A 16,445-nucleotide genomic window follows, 5' to 3' on the forward strand; every position below is an offset into this window, starting at 1 on the left:
TATTCTTATGATATAATCATCTCAATACTAAATTTTTCATACAAATTTTAAAACTCCAGCAATCTTGTTTGATTAAAATTTTCCATGACAATAGAAAACAACCAAAAAAACCTCTGTTTGTTTTCTACTTAATTATACTTGTAACTATTTTTTTTTTTTTTTTTGGTTTCTTTCATTTAGCTTAAAAGCCCCTTTTGGAATAGAATTTTAACTTTGCCATTGGCAGCACATAAAAATATATCATTTTCTCAATTTAAATTGTGACATGTACAGTACGGCTTGAATACCGGACACTTACATCAAATTCTAAGCTTTCTCATTAGTCACCATTGTTATTTATCCATTGAATAGTCTCAAATGTGCAAAACAGTTTTTAAGTGAGTGGGATCAATTCTCCATTTGGAGGCGTAGCTAGTATATGAGAAGATCCGCTCTTAATCTGAACATTTGGACCTTTTAACAAAGACATTTGAAAATATAAACATAAAAAGCTAAAGCAAATTCTAGCTTTCTCATCATTAACCTTGTCATTTATCCCTTCAGGTCTCAAAATGTGCAAAAAACACGACCTAATTGGTGTCGACCGCTTAGAAAACTGGACGGTGGAAACAGGTAAATAACAAAAAAATGAATCATGTTAGGTTTTATTTTAGAGAGAAAAGTTTTGACAGCTTGTTTTGCAGATTATTATTTGTTAAGTTTTGTTTTAAAGGAGTTAGGTTTTTTTTTTTTCTTTTTTTTTTGTCAAACGATATATTTTGTTAGATTAGATGTTAGGTTCGTCACCGACGGGATTTGAACTCACGCCGTCATGCAAGGGCTTAATACCCTTCCACCACTGTGGTAAAGGATCACTTACGAGGAGTTAGGTTTCATGTCCCTCTTTTTTTCCTTGTATTTTTCTTATTTTCGTTCTAGAAGAATAAGTTTATGTTCCATTTTTTTAATGTATTTTTCATCTTTTTTTTCTTATATTAGAAGGGCTAGGTAAGGTTTATTTTCTCTGGCTAGGAACAACTTCTATTTTTACTATTAATAAAAATTCTCTTGCATCATCGATGTCTTTTAAATAAAAAAACACGATGTAATATGTTATTCAGCCTACCACGTGACACAATAATTTTTTTTCCATCGCAATGTGGTGTGATAATTTTTATTTTTATTTTATCTTTTAATTAGGACATCTCCAACGAAAGTTCAACAGGATAGCTACCGTAGCAAAAAATTTAACTTTTTAAACAGCTGCTCGCTAGATGTAGCGAGGAGGAGACAAAAAATTCAAGGCTAACCAAACATATTTTAATGTTATTTCGCTGTACGCTCGCACACCAGCCGTTTTCTAGAAGCTTATGCAACTCAATGAGACCGCCACGAATATCCAATATGCACTAACTTTACTAGCGATAAGTTAAATAGCTATCGCTAGTGAACTCGACTGACTGCTAAATTAGCATTGGAGTGTTTGATAAAAAATAAAAAAAAATAATGAAAAGTACTTGAAAACTTTGAGTTTTAATGATAAGGATAAAATAAAGGGTAAAGAGTATAGTACCAGGATTGACTTTTTAGTGTAAAAATATGATTTTTCGTTAAAGTGAATAATACTGTGAACTTTTTGTTAAAACCTCCCAACAAAAAAAAAAAAGCATTGGAGTGATGGCCGGCTAAAATAGGAAAAAAAAAAAAAAAAAAAGAGCTAAATCTAAGAGTGACGTTCTTCAGAGGAAATGGTTAGCATTTTCGATTGAATCAAGTGAGATGGGTCTCGTTATAAATCTGGGACCACAGATATTGGGTATTAAAACAATAGCATTATAGCTTAATTGTAGTAATAGTTCATACACTTTATCTAGTTTAATTTTTGTCTTCATATTTCTTTAGTTCTTGAACTTAACACGTATTGTATTATTGGTCCTTTTCATTAATGCCGTCTATTTTTCTTTTAAATTTAGGGGTATATTAGTAACTTGAACCCATATCATTAAAAATGAATTTTAAAATGAGAAATGAAAAAGACTAAAAAAAACCCAAAGAATTATAACTTTTTTTTTTTTTTTTGTGTAAGAAAAATGAATACATAGGAATTTTTTTCACAGTTCAATATGTGATTTCTTAGTTGGTCCAATCACAGTTCGATCTCCTGCTAACTTTGAAATTACGTAGCCTAATATTTACAACTTGCTAAAGTCTGACCATTTTCCCTTTGTATTTTTATAGTTCAAATTTCATTTTGTTTTAAGTTTTAGATATTAATTTATAAATTTTCATTTGTTTTGTATCTTCTTCTTTTTTTCTTTTTCTTTTTTTGAAATTTTAAGTTAAAGTTCCTAATATACACCTAGACTAAACGGAAAAAAAAAAGACAGTGTTAGTGAAAATGACCAATGGTGGAACACATTATTAAATTCGAGAACTAAAGAAACTAATATGAGAGTTCAGAAACTAAATTTAGACTGGAAATAAAATTCAGGAACCATTGCTACAATTAAGCATAACACAGTTTCCGCACGCTATGTTGTGTTTATATTATTACGAGTAATGCTAGAGAGACTAAATTTATAAACTAAATTTGCAAACTAAATAATATGTCACTAATAGGAAATGAGCACATTTACCAACGTTTAAATAATAATGTAATCATCAACTTCCATGTCATTTAGTTTACAAAATTTAATCTACAAATTTAATTTCTCTAGCATTACTCAATATAATACAAACACAACATAGCATGCGGAAACTGAGCAGCTATATAACTATCCGATTTCAAGGCCAAGGAGACCAAATCAAATACGCATACGTCTTGGCCAAAAGACCAGAGGCTGCAGAGAGAAGGTCTCTGAGTGAAAAGTTATAGTTTTTGGTTGTGCAGCTATATAAGTATCCGATTCCAAGGCCAAGGAGACCAAATCAATAAGCATACGTCTTGGCCAAAAGACCAGAGGCTGCAGAGAGAACAAGTCTCTGAGTGAAAAGTTATAGTTTTTGGTTGTGACCAAGCACCAAAAAAATAATGGGGAGAAGCCCTTGTTGTGCAAAGGAGGGCTTGAACAGAGGCGCTTGGACTGCTCATGAAGACAAAGTTCTCACTCAATACATCAAGCTCCATGGTGAAGGCAGATGGAGAAACCTTCCCAAAAAAGCAGGTAACTATTAAACCAAAATGCTAATCAGAATCATTAGTAGCTTACACATTTTTTCTAGTTACATTGGAGGGTTTCGAATCCTGAATCTAGCTTACTCCTGCGTACCTACCTTCACCGCTGGGCTAACCGCTAGTTCATTCCTGGGTTTATGTGGGTTTTCTAATTAATTAGTGCTTAATTATATAAGCAGGTTTGAAAAGATGTGGGAAGAGCTGCAGGCTTAGGTGGTTGAATTATCTGAGGCCAGACATTAAGAGAGGCAACATATCTCCAGATGAAGAAGAGCTTATCATTAGGCTTCACAAGCTTCTGGGGAACAGGTACTTTTCTTCTGATTTTTTTTTCTATTTTTTATTTATTTATTTATGCAAGTTTTTTTATTTTGATTGATTTTTTATGTTTTATTTTCAGATGGTCTCTAATAGCTGGTAGGCTTCCAGGGCGAACAGACAATGAAATAAAGAACTACTGGAACACAAATTTAGGTAAAAAAGTTCATGACCAACAACAACAAAGATCTGCTTCAAACCTCAAGCACCACAAAAATGGTGAACCAAATTCCAAGAACGCCAAAAGTACGGACATGGCATCACCATCATCCCTTGTTTACCGTACCAAAGCTGCCAAGTGTACCCAAGTTTTCATCAACCCACAGCCACACAAAGTCCTACTTGGTCATGATCATCAACACTGCACTGAAGAAACAAACACAGTACTAATGTTTGATGACAAGCCAGCTGCTATGGATGGTGACCACATTAATAGGGCACTGTCGTTTTCTTCATTCTCTAATATCAATGCTGATCAAGAAAATTCAACCTCGGATTTTTTGATGGATTTTGACATAGCCAGTCTTCTGAATTCGGATTTCCCTGAAATTAATCACGATTACTTGAATCATAATAATAGTGACAATATTACGTCACATTTTGTAGATGAAACCGCTCAATTTTTTTCAGAGGAAATGCTGCAACATTGGAATAATAGTGGTAGCGATGATGGTGATGATCAAGTTCAAGTTCAGCCAAATTTGGCTCTCAATTTCCATTCCTTCACTTCTTTTCTGGGTTCTGATCATCAAGGGGAAGAATGGCTTGGAGTTGGAGAGAGTAGTTGAATAATATTTCCTTATTATATCATTATATTTAACAGTGCCTCTTGTGTATTTTTCTCGTGCTCCGTACTTGAAAAGAAAACCTTACCATTTAAGTTGTACTAAATAATTGTAGGAGGACCCTTAATTATATAATTAAGAATCGAATAATATATTGATGGATCATCTTGTCTCCATTATGTCCTACTTTTCTTTGTTTTATATGATCGGTGCAATTGCTTTTGAGATGTACTATTTTCCGATGGAATATTGCCCTTACGGTGTATTTCACATGCTGTCCTGCAGCGGAACAAGAACCTTTTGATTTGTAAGTTGAACTAAAAGCCATGAAAAAAAAAAGAAAGAAATGCTTTTTAGATAAAATAGTTTTGAGATTGACATAACTCTTCACTCTGATTTTTGAGTTTTAAAATCAGTAGAAGTAGTCTTTAAGATTGTCCACTATCAATCATTTTGATCATTCTGTAAAAAAATATCCGTTAAATTGAAAAAACCACTGGTTCAAGCGAATGGATTGATTTGATAAAAATATCCTCAATTTAAAAGATATTTTCCACGGTGGACAATCTCATGACTGCATTTTTGCTCACCATCATTTAGTATGGTGTATACTCATCACCCTATCTATCACCATTAGATGAGTTTGAATTTTGAGATTTGTGCTTATCTACTACACGAATCTCAAAATTTAATATTATCTAACGGTGATAAATAGGATAGTGAACATACATCACACTAAATGGTGATGAGCAAAAATGTTTCCTAATAATAGAAGAAAAAAGGGAAATCAGTAGAGTTTTCACGCATGCTGATAAGAATCATCGACGTAGACCACACAACAACTGATAGATTTTAGATACATGGTTAATACTTAATTCTGTGGAATAAGTTTAATTACATATATGATAGGTACTCAGGGAAAGGGATCTTCCCGGATCTCTTCCATCAAATTCATCCAATCACCTAATCTGGACGCTTGAATTTGATCAAACGGCTCAAGTTATTATAACTTTTAAAGGAACCCCTTGTTTTTAGCCATTGGATCAAATTTCAAGGAGTCCGAATTGGTTGATTTGGTGGATTTAGTGGAAGGGATATTGAGAGGATCCTTTTCCAGTATTCAGATACTACTAGCAACGGTGCTTACACAATGCTGCACGTCTTAAAACTGTATAAAATATGCAGAAAGTTCTAAATACATACAATATGCAATACTATTTACATGTAGAAAACTATTTACAACCTTATGAATTGGCAGTTCTATTGCCATTGTTCTAATATTTACATCTTTTACAAATTGAACTCCTAACTGTCCTTAACCGCAAACTTTTTTTTTTTGTATGTAATTTTATTTACATACAAAAAATAATATTTGATGTGTATATACATACTATTTACACACAAAAATTTGGTAGATAGTTCCTATTGATATCCTCATGAAATATGCAGATAATCAGCCTATTTTACCAAATCATAACCAAACTGTGTGGTTGCAGTTGACTTTACGTCGTCAATGAAACAAAATACCTGAAGTCGAAATAAACGTGAACGTAGAAATCTTCAAGCCCTAAACAGAGTGGCCCTGCTTTTGCAACAAAACAATCCTTTTATTATAGAAAATTACAAGAAAAACTTTTATAAGTGGAAACAAAATTAAGTCAAATGATTAGGGCACCAGAATTTTCCTTGACCATACACACATAAAATTTAGATTTAAAAAAAAAAAAAAAAAAAAAAAGCAATCTCAAATACACAGAGATTGAAAACTCATTAAACAATTTATTAAGCATATATAGGTTCACCCAACAGATAATCTTATTTAATCACACTATTTAATTTATCAAATTGATTATTTAATCTTATCATCCGAGTACGATAAACCAAAAATTCTTCAATCTGTTGCATGTCCATTTCAGTTCTTAAAATCGAATGAAAAGATTAAAGTTTCTTTCTTACCGAAATCCACCAATTTGAATCAAATCCACCAAAAAAGCATACATGTTCTTTCCTTGAATTATACATATATTTGAAAAGAATCAAATAAAGACTAAAATAAAAAATTCTTTCTCCCCTTAAACAAAATTCTATACATGCATATAATTATCTTAACTTCCTGGAAACAATATTGGATAATGTGCAAACGTAGACATTATAATGCTCAGAAAATAGGCCATCTTTTACAGTGATAAACGGTAAGCTTAAGAAATTAAATTACCATTTCACTCGAGAAGTATAAAGTTCGAAAAGGGTAAGTAAAAAGACACACAAAGATATATATCTTTGACGCACAGTCTACCTTGGTCGTCAATGGATGTACAGCATCAGGAACACTGAAAAGCCTAGCAAATTTTCCTAATGTGGCTGGAAAATTGAAGTTTAAATAGTAAGTTAACAACTTAAAACACTAACTGGGATTGTAGCATAGCTTGTATTTCTGCAATATAAATAGTGACAAAAATTCTTGAGAAGCACTTGAAAAAATAAAAAAATTTAGAGAAAAAAATAAAGTCATTAGCAACCCCCATGGTTGTTGTTAAGACACATATATCTACAGATATAAACTTTATCTCACCTCAAAGAGAACGGCAAACAACCACACTCAATCGCCTAATGAAAAAAAATTGAACAAATTAGGATTCAGTTGGTATTAAATTGAAATGGGTTGAATATTATAAAAAAAAAAATGATTAAAGAAAAAACATAATTTATATCTTTTGAGGGAAATCAAATTACCTAATTGAAATTTGTTGGAAATCAAAGGCTTTAACCTCGTATTGGAAATCAAAGTAGAAATATGTAAAAGAGCGGTGACATTCCTGTGGAAGTCTCGAGCATGGAAAGGCACTGGTTTCTTGCAAAACAACGGAAAATAAAATAAGAAACCCGCTAGAAAACTCGACAATAGATTGGTTAAAAAACACTTTAAAATACTCTTTGTACCACTTGGTGATGATAAACATTATTGTTTCCTGATGAAACTAAGTATCCCAAAAATTATCTTTTCCATCTCAGAACATTCAAATTTTCAATAGAACATGGATTCTATAATGTTGGTTAAAATTATCTACACTACAGACATGCAGATTAAGGCAAATACATAGCTAATTACGGAACAAAAAAATCATAACTTGTGTTTAACATGCATAACATACTTTAACTTACAAATAATGAATTTACATGCCTGGCATGGTTGGGGGAGGCTGGGACAGCGACAAAATAGTTGCCTCAGCTGCAATTCAATTTCTATGCATCTGCTCAAGGATAACTCATATGTAAAAGAGGGTGTTCGTGCCCAAACGCGCATATTTTTAAAAGCACAGATATACGTATACAGGTATAAATAAACGACAAAACAGAATTGTTAATTCTAACAAAATTGATAGCACCGAGTGGAAGTTTGTAAGACTCATTTGCACGAAGGTGCTCTATAGAAATTGAAAAGATGGAAAATTGATAGTTCATGATTTTGGTAGTCCATATTAGATTAGCTTTAGATTCTACCAGTTTATTGCATGTCTTTTATCCATAATTCATGTCCTAATTTATCTGTTTAGGTTTTAGTTCTTGCCTTCGGGGGAAAACCCGAAATCTCTACCTCAAATGCTCATCTGCAATCACACTAATGCAACAAATTAATCAATCAATTTCAGAAAAATAGAGCAAAAATTAACAAACCTGAACAAATAGGATCGGGATGAATCTTAGAACATACCTGAGTTCAATTCAACTTGTCCAACAACGATCCCAGCTTCGGGATCACCGATGATAACATAGACCAACACCCTGAAGAACTTGATTCAATGAGAAGGAATAGGAGGAAGAAGAAACAACCCAAGTTTAAACATCGTAGAAAAGAAACTGATGTCAGTACCATAGAGTTTGATTTGGGGATGTCTTTTCTGACTAAACATATAAACCAAGATTGTGTAATATGAATCACAACCATCCAAACACAAACTGTAGTTCATAACTATTGTACAGAGTATAACTCTTACGTACAAATCTAGCTTTACACAAATTGAAATTAATTGTAGTGTTTGACAAAGCCTAGGTGGGCGATTTTATTAGAAGATGAGTTAGGGAGCCTTTGAAACAGAAGAATTCAATTACTGCAAAATGCAAATTAACACACAACAAAGAGAGATTGAGCCATTCAATACGCCTAAAACCGAAGTCGTTAAGTTTCGTTCAAATCAACACAAATTCGAAATAAAACATATACATATATATATATATATAATTGTTATACAATGTACCTGGTCGTGATTTCAAGGCATGGCGTGCCTGGATGGGACTGGAAATTCATCAGAAAGCCGGTTGAACTCCGCGGTCGGAGACGAAAACAAAGACCAATATTCTCAAGGTCTTGCACCGACGATTGTGAGATTGAGATAAAACGGTTGAAACCAAATTTGAGGGCTTTGACAAAACATTGAGAAATCTTGGAATTGAATCACTGAGAAAACATGAAATTTAAACACCAAAGAAGTTAATCGCTAAAAAAACATTAAAAACCAAAATCAGAGGCCAAAAATCCATAAAATTAAAAGATTTAAAATATGGATTTTATTAATCAGGTAGTGAATCAGTAAAATACCACACATGCTACTGAAAGAACTAAATCAAACAACAGTAAAAATTAAACCCTACTTTATTTATTTTTTTAATTCCAAAAAAGGAAGAGAGTAATGATTTTTCTTCACAAACCTTTCTAACCCAATGAAGGACGTTCCTATGAAGTCTTTAAGTGAACATATCTCTTCTGGGTTCTTCATTTACCTGCACAAAGAATCAAAAAGGTAAAAACCCAATAAAAAAATCAACTTTTTTTTCTCTAGAGATTCTGACAGAGAAAACTGGAGAGAAAATTGAAGAGATGTGCACTGACTTTCTAAGAGATAGGTCTAAATGGAGGGGATGCTGTCCAACGGATGAGGATGAGGAAGGAAGCTAGAGAATAAGGGAAGAACATGCCATCGTTTCCATTTTTGCAGAAAAAAAGATCTGCACCGGTTCCGTCATTTTTAGCAAGAGAGTGAGAGAGAATACGCCATCGAGAGAACTCAAGAACGGCTATGGGATAGAATGCCCCTTCTGAGAACATGGAATGGAAGCAAATGGGCTTTTCCATTGCTTTCCTCGCCTTTCCACTGCTTTCCAATTCGTGATGACCAACACGTGTAGACGTGGGGCAGAAAAAGAAAAAACCGATTGCAGGAAATGGCGTGAGAGAGAGAAGCAAAATGAAAAGCGGATAAATCGAACAGAAAAGGCCATCGATGAAGAATGCATGGCCACTGAGGGCAAAGTTGTCCTTTCGCTGTGCAAAGGGGGATAAAAACATAGAACCAAGAAGAAGCTGAAGGGCAAATCCGTCTGGACACTATACATCAATAGTGCCATTTTAGTGTATATAAATTTAGGGTTAATCTCAATTTACTATCCTGAAGTTTCGTGGTTTTCAATATTTGGTACATGAAGTTTTTTTATCCCAGAGTAATACCTCACGTCTTAATTTTGAATTAGTTTCATACATCTGTTAAGTTTTCCGTTAAAACTTTTGTTAATTGACGTCATGACATCTACGTGGCACAACTTTCTTCACATCTTAAATTTCAATAATTTGACTTTTTCACTCCAATTTGCATAAGGGCATGCCTTATAAAATTTGAACGAAGATACTCTTTTGGGAGAATTTCAAAAAATCTTAAATTGTGTCTATTTATTATACATTATGCAGTCAATTTTCGTAATGTACTATTTATATTTAAATTTAAATAAAATTATATTAAATGATTTATAACCACATGATGTAATATGAACGAACACGATTCGAAGATCTCTATGCTTCACACAAAGAGGATCCTGGATCCTCATTCATAAAATCCTATGAGTTCCCTGTTGATTTCAAGAAAACGATAATGTATTAGTCAAAAGAATTGGCAATCATAGAGGATCTTAACAAGTCCGTCAGTATCATTTGTCGTATACGTATGCTTATTGTAACCAGAGAAATAAAGAGAAATATGAATACGACAAATGATTGGTAAGTTGCTCTTTTCAGTTATCTAAGTCTTGCGTCATTTTACAGAGAATAAATACAGGTAAACCATCCTTGTGTGTTTATTTCCTTAATAACGGAGAAGATTTCCTCCATCATGGAAATAATTACGTATCTATTTGTTATCGTGTGACTTGTTACGTGATTTGAACTTAACACAAAATTATATACAACCTACTTAACATAACATTTTTAAGGATAATGCATGTGTTATTCTGATAGAAAAACCTACTTGTCATCATTATCAGAATCATTCATTCTCTTTATCATCATTTAAATATCATATATGCAAAAAAAATCTTTCAATTTGGAGATCATTTTCATAATGCCAACGAGACTTCCTTATTTCTTTGTCAATATTGTGCATATGGACTTTTAATTTGGTTTTGTCTCCTAATGTTCTAAAATGTGTCAACTTACTCTATTGTCGAATATGTCAAATTTAGGTTAAATTGAAGCTAATTTTTGTCCATTTAAGTGGAAAAATTGTCCTAATTTTAAAAGATTAAGGAGACTCAAGACCAAAGTAAAAGTTGAGATTGCAAATCAGAATGCCGTAAGTTAATTGGGCATTTCTAAATTTCTCCCCCTTCTTGAAATACAAGCAAAATATCAATGTATTTGGTTGGGACAACACCAAGATTGATCATCATGGACACAGAGCTGATGAAAGAAATTCTATTAAACAAGCAAGGCCATTTGCCAAGCCATCATATTGAATCCTCTCATTCTCATCCTAACTAGAGGACTTGCAAGTCTAGAGGTGAGAAGTGGGCAAAACATGGAAGGATTATCAATCCTGCTTTCCACTTGGAAAGATTCAAGGTTTCTATTGCCTCGAAAATCTGTTTCTGCTTTCAGAGACTCCATTCTTTTTCGGAATGATTCATTCCTTGTATTTGTCTTGTAGGAAATGATGCCAGTTTTTGCAGTCCCTAAACCCTGATTCATTCCTTGTGTTCCTCTTGGACAAGGACGCTGTGCAGATGTTATTTCCCAAGCAGCGTTTGGAAGCACGTACAAAGAAGGAAAGAGGGTTTTTGAGCTTCAGAAAGAGCTTCTAGTGTTGCCGTTTGAAGCAATGACTACTTATACATTCCTAGTTTCAGGTTCATTTCCATTGTCTAAAGCCTAAACCTATCATATGCTTTCCATCTGCTATTAACTGTTTGAGTGCAAATTTGCTCAAACAAAAAAGAACCAGAGAAAGAAATTGGCCAAGGACATCACGTCAATGCTACGAAACATAATTGAGAAGAAAATGAACACGATAAGGGCCGGAGATCAAGGGTTGATGACTTTCTAGGAGTGCTCTTGCGGTCTAATAACCAGAAGGATTCATCAGAAAATGCAAGCAACACGAAAAGCAACGAGGTATCTGACAGTTGAAGAGGTGATAAGAGAGTGCAAGCAGTTTTACCTTGCCGGCCAAGAAACACCTCAAACTGGATAACATGGTTGTGGACCTTGATTGTCATAGCCATGCTTCCAAACTGGCAAGAGAAGGCAAGGCAAGAAGTCCTTCAAGTTTGTGGGAAAAATGAACTTGATTTTGAAGCTATAAGCCACTTCAAGATGGTGAGCATCTCTCTCTGCATGATAACCCTTTGAAATCACAAAGAGCTTTGCAGCTCCTTCTAAATGGTTGTGTCAAATTCTTTTGCAGGTAACCATGATACTTAATGAAGTTCTAAGGCTGTATCTGCACGCGATACCTGGGTACCAACACACTTACAAGGAAACCAAAATCAGAGATCTCACTATTCCGGCAGGAGTTGACATTACTCTCCCAACCCTACTCATTCACCATGATCCCCGGCTGTGGGGTGATGATGCAGGGGAATTCAAGCCGGAGAGTTTCTCTGAAGGAGTTTCCAAGGCATCGAGGGGCCAGCAGCAAGCGTTCTTTCCATTTGGATGGGGTCCAAGGACATGCATGGGCCAGAATTTCGCAATAATGGGAGCAAAGGTTGCTTTGGCTATGCTTCTGCAACACTAGCTCTTGCCTTCTTACACTCATGCTCCGTAGTACGGTTACTATTCTTCAACCACAACATGGAGCTCTAATCACATTGCACCCAATTTAGCTAGGGTTGCACAAGCCTGTCAATACTAAATCAATATTGTGGTTTGAAATCACAAATTGTGTGGATTTTACATTTCGGGTTTGCTTATACTAAAAAAATATAATGCGTTGTTCATAGTGAAAATGTCCAGATTTAGGGTTTGCTTATTAAGTTCATTGTCTTCTGAGAGCCCCAACAAAGATATCACCACCATTAGGATTTGTCTGTTCCAGTAATTCTGCGATTAAGAAAAATGCATTCAAATTATGAGATCGACCCAACAGAGTGGTAACACAATGTGATCTTTGACAGCCTTGTCTTGTCTGCGGCATTGGATTCAGATGTAATGTACTATCAAGAACACCCGATTTACAAGAGCACAAGATTTCCAATGTCTAACAAAGAATCGAAGATGTAATGTTATTTGCAAACAGAGAACTTAGAAACATCACGAGCACATAAAGAATATGGACTTTATTTCAATGCCATCAGAACAAAAAGGGTTAGTTGCAATACGTTCACTTGAAACAATCCACTCTTCTGCACATTATCAAGGTGTTTAGTCTTACCTATTGGAACTTGTTTTCTTGGATAATGTCGAAGGAAGAAAGTGCCGCAGTTTTTCACTCTCACAAACAAAAACTGTATTGTAAATGGGCAAAAAAACAAACTACAATAAACCATCTATACTTTCCAAAACGGAGTCAATATCTGGGGTTGCAATGGCTCACTTATTCAGCTCGCTGATAATACCAAATCCCTTCTCGTTCTCATTAGTAACCACAACATCCTGGGCAAAACCACACTTCATTCCTGAGCAGACCTGCAGAATATCGACAAGATTTTATACAAGAACGTAGTTAACTCGAGTTTGTTAACACACAGAAATATAAGATCTCTTTTAAGGTATTTTCAGCACGAACGGTTAAGGCTAAAGTGGGGAAGACAAGAGACCACATTTGATTTAGCCTCTTTATTACGAAATGTACTCACATCGAAAAGGCTATCTCCTAGCTTCGGCTTGATAGCACCACTTCTGTACACCAGCATCTTACCCATGTGGCCAGGTGGTAACCAGACAAAGCACAAAACTTTGCATCTTGTGTGCGCTTCCAGGTCGCCCTGAGCTTTTTGTTGCCTCAGGGCCATCTGCTTTAGTTGATTGTTTTATCGTAGGCAGATATTGCGGTGACTGAAGAAAGAACATACTTGTTGCTTTATTTTCATCCTGTCAACAAACTCTCAAATTAAATAAAAGGATACAAGCATGGACTGTTTGAATTTTCATCATAAGTTGACTCATCTGAACATTAGGTGCATTTATTGAAACACAAGTCAAGGTAAACCTTGACAGCAGATGAAACCGATCTGATCAGATGGAATGCAAAAATGAAATGACTCGAGCCAAGTAGTCATCCACCGCTTAAATGTGGATCCTTTAACGTAAAAAGCAATGCCTAGACAACCTTTAACAGCTAAAATGTGTCAAGTTGCTGCAAAAATGATAATCCTAATGCTTTCCTCGTGCGACGTAGTATTTCCTTTTAAGAAATCATTCTACAGCTTACCAGGATCTCCAGAATAAGGCAGTCTGAGAGAAAGAGTTACAGGTTAATAACTGTACTGATTCTGCAACAACATCCACACACATACAAAACGTTCAGTAAGAGGGATATAGAAGAAACCAATAACTATGCATATTTGAGTCGTAACGTAACTTACCTATGGCCAACTGTATTCTTTCTCCACCTTCATGCCCGAGGCAGCAGCTGCAGAACCACAATCCAGGGTGATGTACTATAAGCATCTCATTAGCAGATAAACAAAAAGACTACATTGAAGGACACCATACCATCAGTATTCCTGCCTTTAGGAGCACCATACACTTTCATGGATTTGGAATTGTGGATGCAGCACCACCAAGTGCAGTTTGTGTAGGCGCCACTGCAAATTTAATAACAAATGAAAAACAATTCTAATCCCCCAAAATTGTAGGCAATATTATCTTCTTCAGAAAATGCATATCATGACGTGCAACTTCCCTCTACTTAAGCCAAACTCAACCAAATCCAACAAAACATCAAAAGTATAAAAATTTATAGCATTATCGCAATTGGACTACTGATTATTGAAGTTGGTTAACTCCATTGAACTGAGTAAATTGCAGGAGTCCGACTGACAAAATAAAGTAAACAATGATATAAGGCCTACTTAAATCCGGATTCAAGAGTCGCAACGCAGAGTTAGAAGAGCCTACACTTCGTTTCAACTTTCGGCCTTGCGTGTAAAGATCTTTCCTATAAGATGAGAGCATCCAACAACAAAAAACAAAACAAAACATAACATGAGATATTGTGATAAAACCGAAATTCAGTACATTTGCTCAGTGAAGAAGTTGAGGATTCATTCTCAACACTCAACACATTGATATCAATCCAAAACACAGTTCCATACACTGAAGCGCTTCAGCCAATCCCTAGCCTTTTCAGCATCAGACTCCTCAGTCACATGGTCCGCTTCATCGAAGATCAAGAGATTAAGAACAACACAAGTTAAATATCAAATTAAACCAACAAAGGGCATAGAGGCATTGCTTTCGAGTTTTAACTTTTAACCATAAGTGAGGCATACATTTTGACTTCAGGTTTCGGAACCCGGCGTGGGGCAGTTTTCGGTATGAATCTCCTCTGCAGCGAGCAAACAAATATCAGAAAAAACGCAAAAAGTAAAACTTTTTAACGATTGAAACAAAAACAAGACAGAATTGACTAGCTGCAGAATATACTACTACACACACACACTTATCAAACAAACCTTTCTGGGAGCTGGTTCTCCCTCCATTGGAGATTAAACGGCAATCTTCAGATAAAATATAAATAAAATTAGAGAAAAAATTTGGTAACCCATGATTGTAAACAAGAAACCCAAATCAAAAACATGTTCAACCAATGCAAAAAAAAAAAAAAAAAAAAAAAGATTTTGGTCAAGTTGGTTCGCGCAAGACTGTTGCTTTGGGCTATTTTTTATGCAGAATGATGATGGTGGTCGTGGAGGCTAACCTGTATTGGAAGAGAGAGTGGTGGCTGATGGACACAAAGCCCAACAAACAGAGGTTTTATAGCGGCGGTGAGGCACTGTTGTGCTAGTGAGAATGATGATGGTGGTGGTGGAGGCTAACCTGTATTGGAAGAGAGTGGTGGTTGATGGACACAAAGCCCAACAAACAGAGGTTTTATAGGGGCGGTAAGGCACTGTTGTGCGGCTTCACTTGGACGTGCGGCCCTTTTGTTCCCACTCGCACCAGTTTTTCTTCCTTAATTTTCACAGTACGTGCATAAAGAAAAAACTTGCAGATTCGCATAGATTTGTTATGGTACTTCGGTTCATGAAGGGCTCAACAGTTCAGCACATATGGAAAGGCCCGGGTTGAAATGTGCTTGTGGATTGACTTGGTTATTCACGACTCATGATTGAAAGAGATAGGTATAACGGTTTCGCTCAAGATTTCAACATTACTATCACGAGACAACATAATGTTATGTATTTTAACTTTTAACTTTCTCTCGTAATATTGTATTATTTCTTTAAAATACCACGTGGCGTTCCGTACTATTAATATAAGAGCATCTGTTAGCTTTTTTTCATGTCTTTGTGTTATTAGCACGAGATATCACCGTGACAATGAACCAATGTAGTAAAATGATCATTTTGCAAGAGGTTTATTATTTAGTGGGGAACTCCTAATCATTGTTTTGTTTATGTATATGTATATACGTACGCCTTGCCGATTATTTCAAGAGGATTATCAACAGAACAAATCCTTTTCTTTTTCAAAAAGAAAACTTTTCCCACAAAAATGGTTCCGTTTCTTGTCAATTCCTCTCTGATGGAAGGAAATCCTCTCCGGATCTCTCCCACCAAAGCCCAAGATCAAGTGATTTAGACTATTAAAATTTGATCCAACGGCTAAAATTATTATAACTTCTAAATGGACCCCTCTTTTTGTAGCCGTTGAATCAAATTTCAAGAGCCCGAATCACTTGATCCTTAGGCTTTGGTGG

The 16,445-nt window shown here is 35.0% G+C and overlaps 1 protein-coding gene and 2 long non-coding RNA genes across 18 annotated transcripts; 1 reads left to right on the plus strand and 2 right to left on the minus strand.

The window, feature by feature from the left end:
• Positions 1-2,767: 2,767 nt before the first annotated feature.
• Positions 2,768-4,422, plus strand: LOC103932535 (transcription factor MYB1). Of its 2 annotated transcripts, none has more exons than XM_009342158.2 (3): positions 2,768-3,143; positions 3,331-3,463; positions 3,555-4,422. In XM_009342158.2, exons 1-3 carry the CDS (start codon positions 3,011-3,013, stop codon positions 4,258-4,260), a joined length of 972 nt encoding a protein of 323 aa, XP_009340433.2. In that variant the 5' UTR covers positions 2,768-3,010; the 3' UTR covers positions 4,261-4,422. The 2 variants fall into 2 exon arrangements, with proteins under 2 accessions (XP_009340433.2, XP_018499327.2); XM_018643811.2 differs by having other exon boundaries at positions 2,772-3,143; positions 3,334-3,463.
• A 1,172-nt stretch (positions 4,423-5,594) lies between these two features.
• On the minus strand, positions 5,595-9,628 carry LOC103932536. 7 transcript variants are annotated; one of them, XR_007259594.1, is made up of 7 exons: positions 9,146-9,627; positions 8,965-9,036; positions 8,514-8,713; positions 7,970-8,040; positions 6,830-7,876; positions 6,554-6,691; positions 5,595-5,839 (listed from the first exon to the last, which is right to left on the minus strand). It is a non-coding gene; the product is annotated as an uncharacterized LOC103932536 (long non-coding RNA). The 7 variants fall into 7 exon arrangements; XR_007259595.1 differs by having other exon boundaries at positions 5,595-5,842; XR_007259592.1 differs by lacking the exon at positions 5,595-5,839 and having other exon boundaries at positions 6,363-6,691; positions 6,830-6,864; positions 6,991-7,876; positions 9,146-9,626.
• A 3,215-nt stretch (positions 9,629-12,843) lies between these two features.
• On the minus strand, positions 12,844-15,799 carry LOC125478805. Of its 9 annotated transcripts, none has more exons than XR_007259605.1 (9): positions 15,444-15,792; positions 15,199-15,243; positions 15,016-15,071; positions 14,839-14,900; positions 14,642-14,681; positions 14,237-14,328; positions 14,107-14,153; positions 13,378-14,013; positions 12,844-13,207 (listed from the first exon to the last, which is right to left on the minus strand). It is a non-coding gene; the product is annotated as an uncharacterized LOC125478805 (long non-coding RNA). The 9 variants fall into 9 exon arrangements; XR_007259599.1 differs by having other exon boundaries at positions 14,596-14,681; positions 15,444-15,791; XR_007259606.1 differs by having other exon boundaries at positions 13,378-13,612; positions 13,953-14,013; positions 14,237-14,900; positions 15,444-15,799.
• Between the last annotated feature and the right edge of the window lie 646 nt (positions 15,800-16,445).

Source organism: the organism of the source record quoted next, unplaced genomic scaffold (genome assembly GCF_019419815.1).
Source record: "Pyrus x bretschneideri cultivar Hongxiangsu unplaced genomic scaffold, Pyrus_bretschneideri_v1 Contig1, whole genome shotgun sequence".
NCBI lineage: Eukaryota > Viridiplantae > Streptophyta > Magnoliopsida > Rosales > Rosaceae > Pyrus > Pyrus x bretschneideri.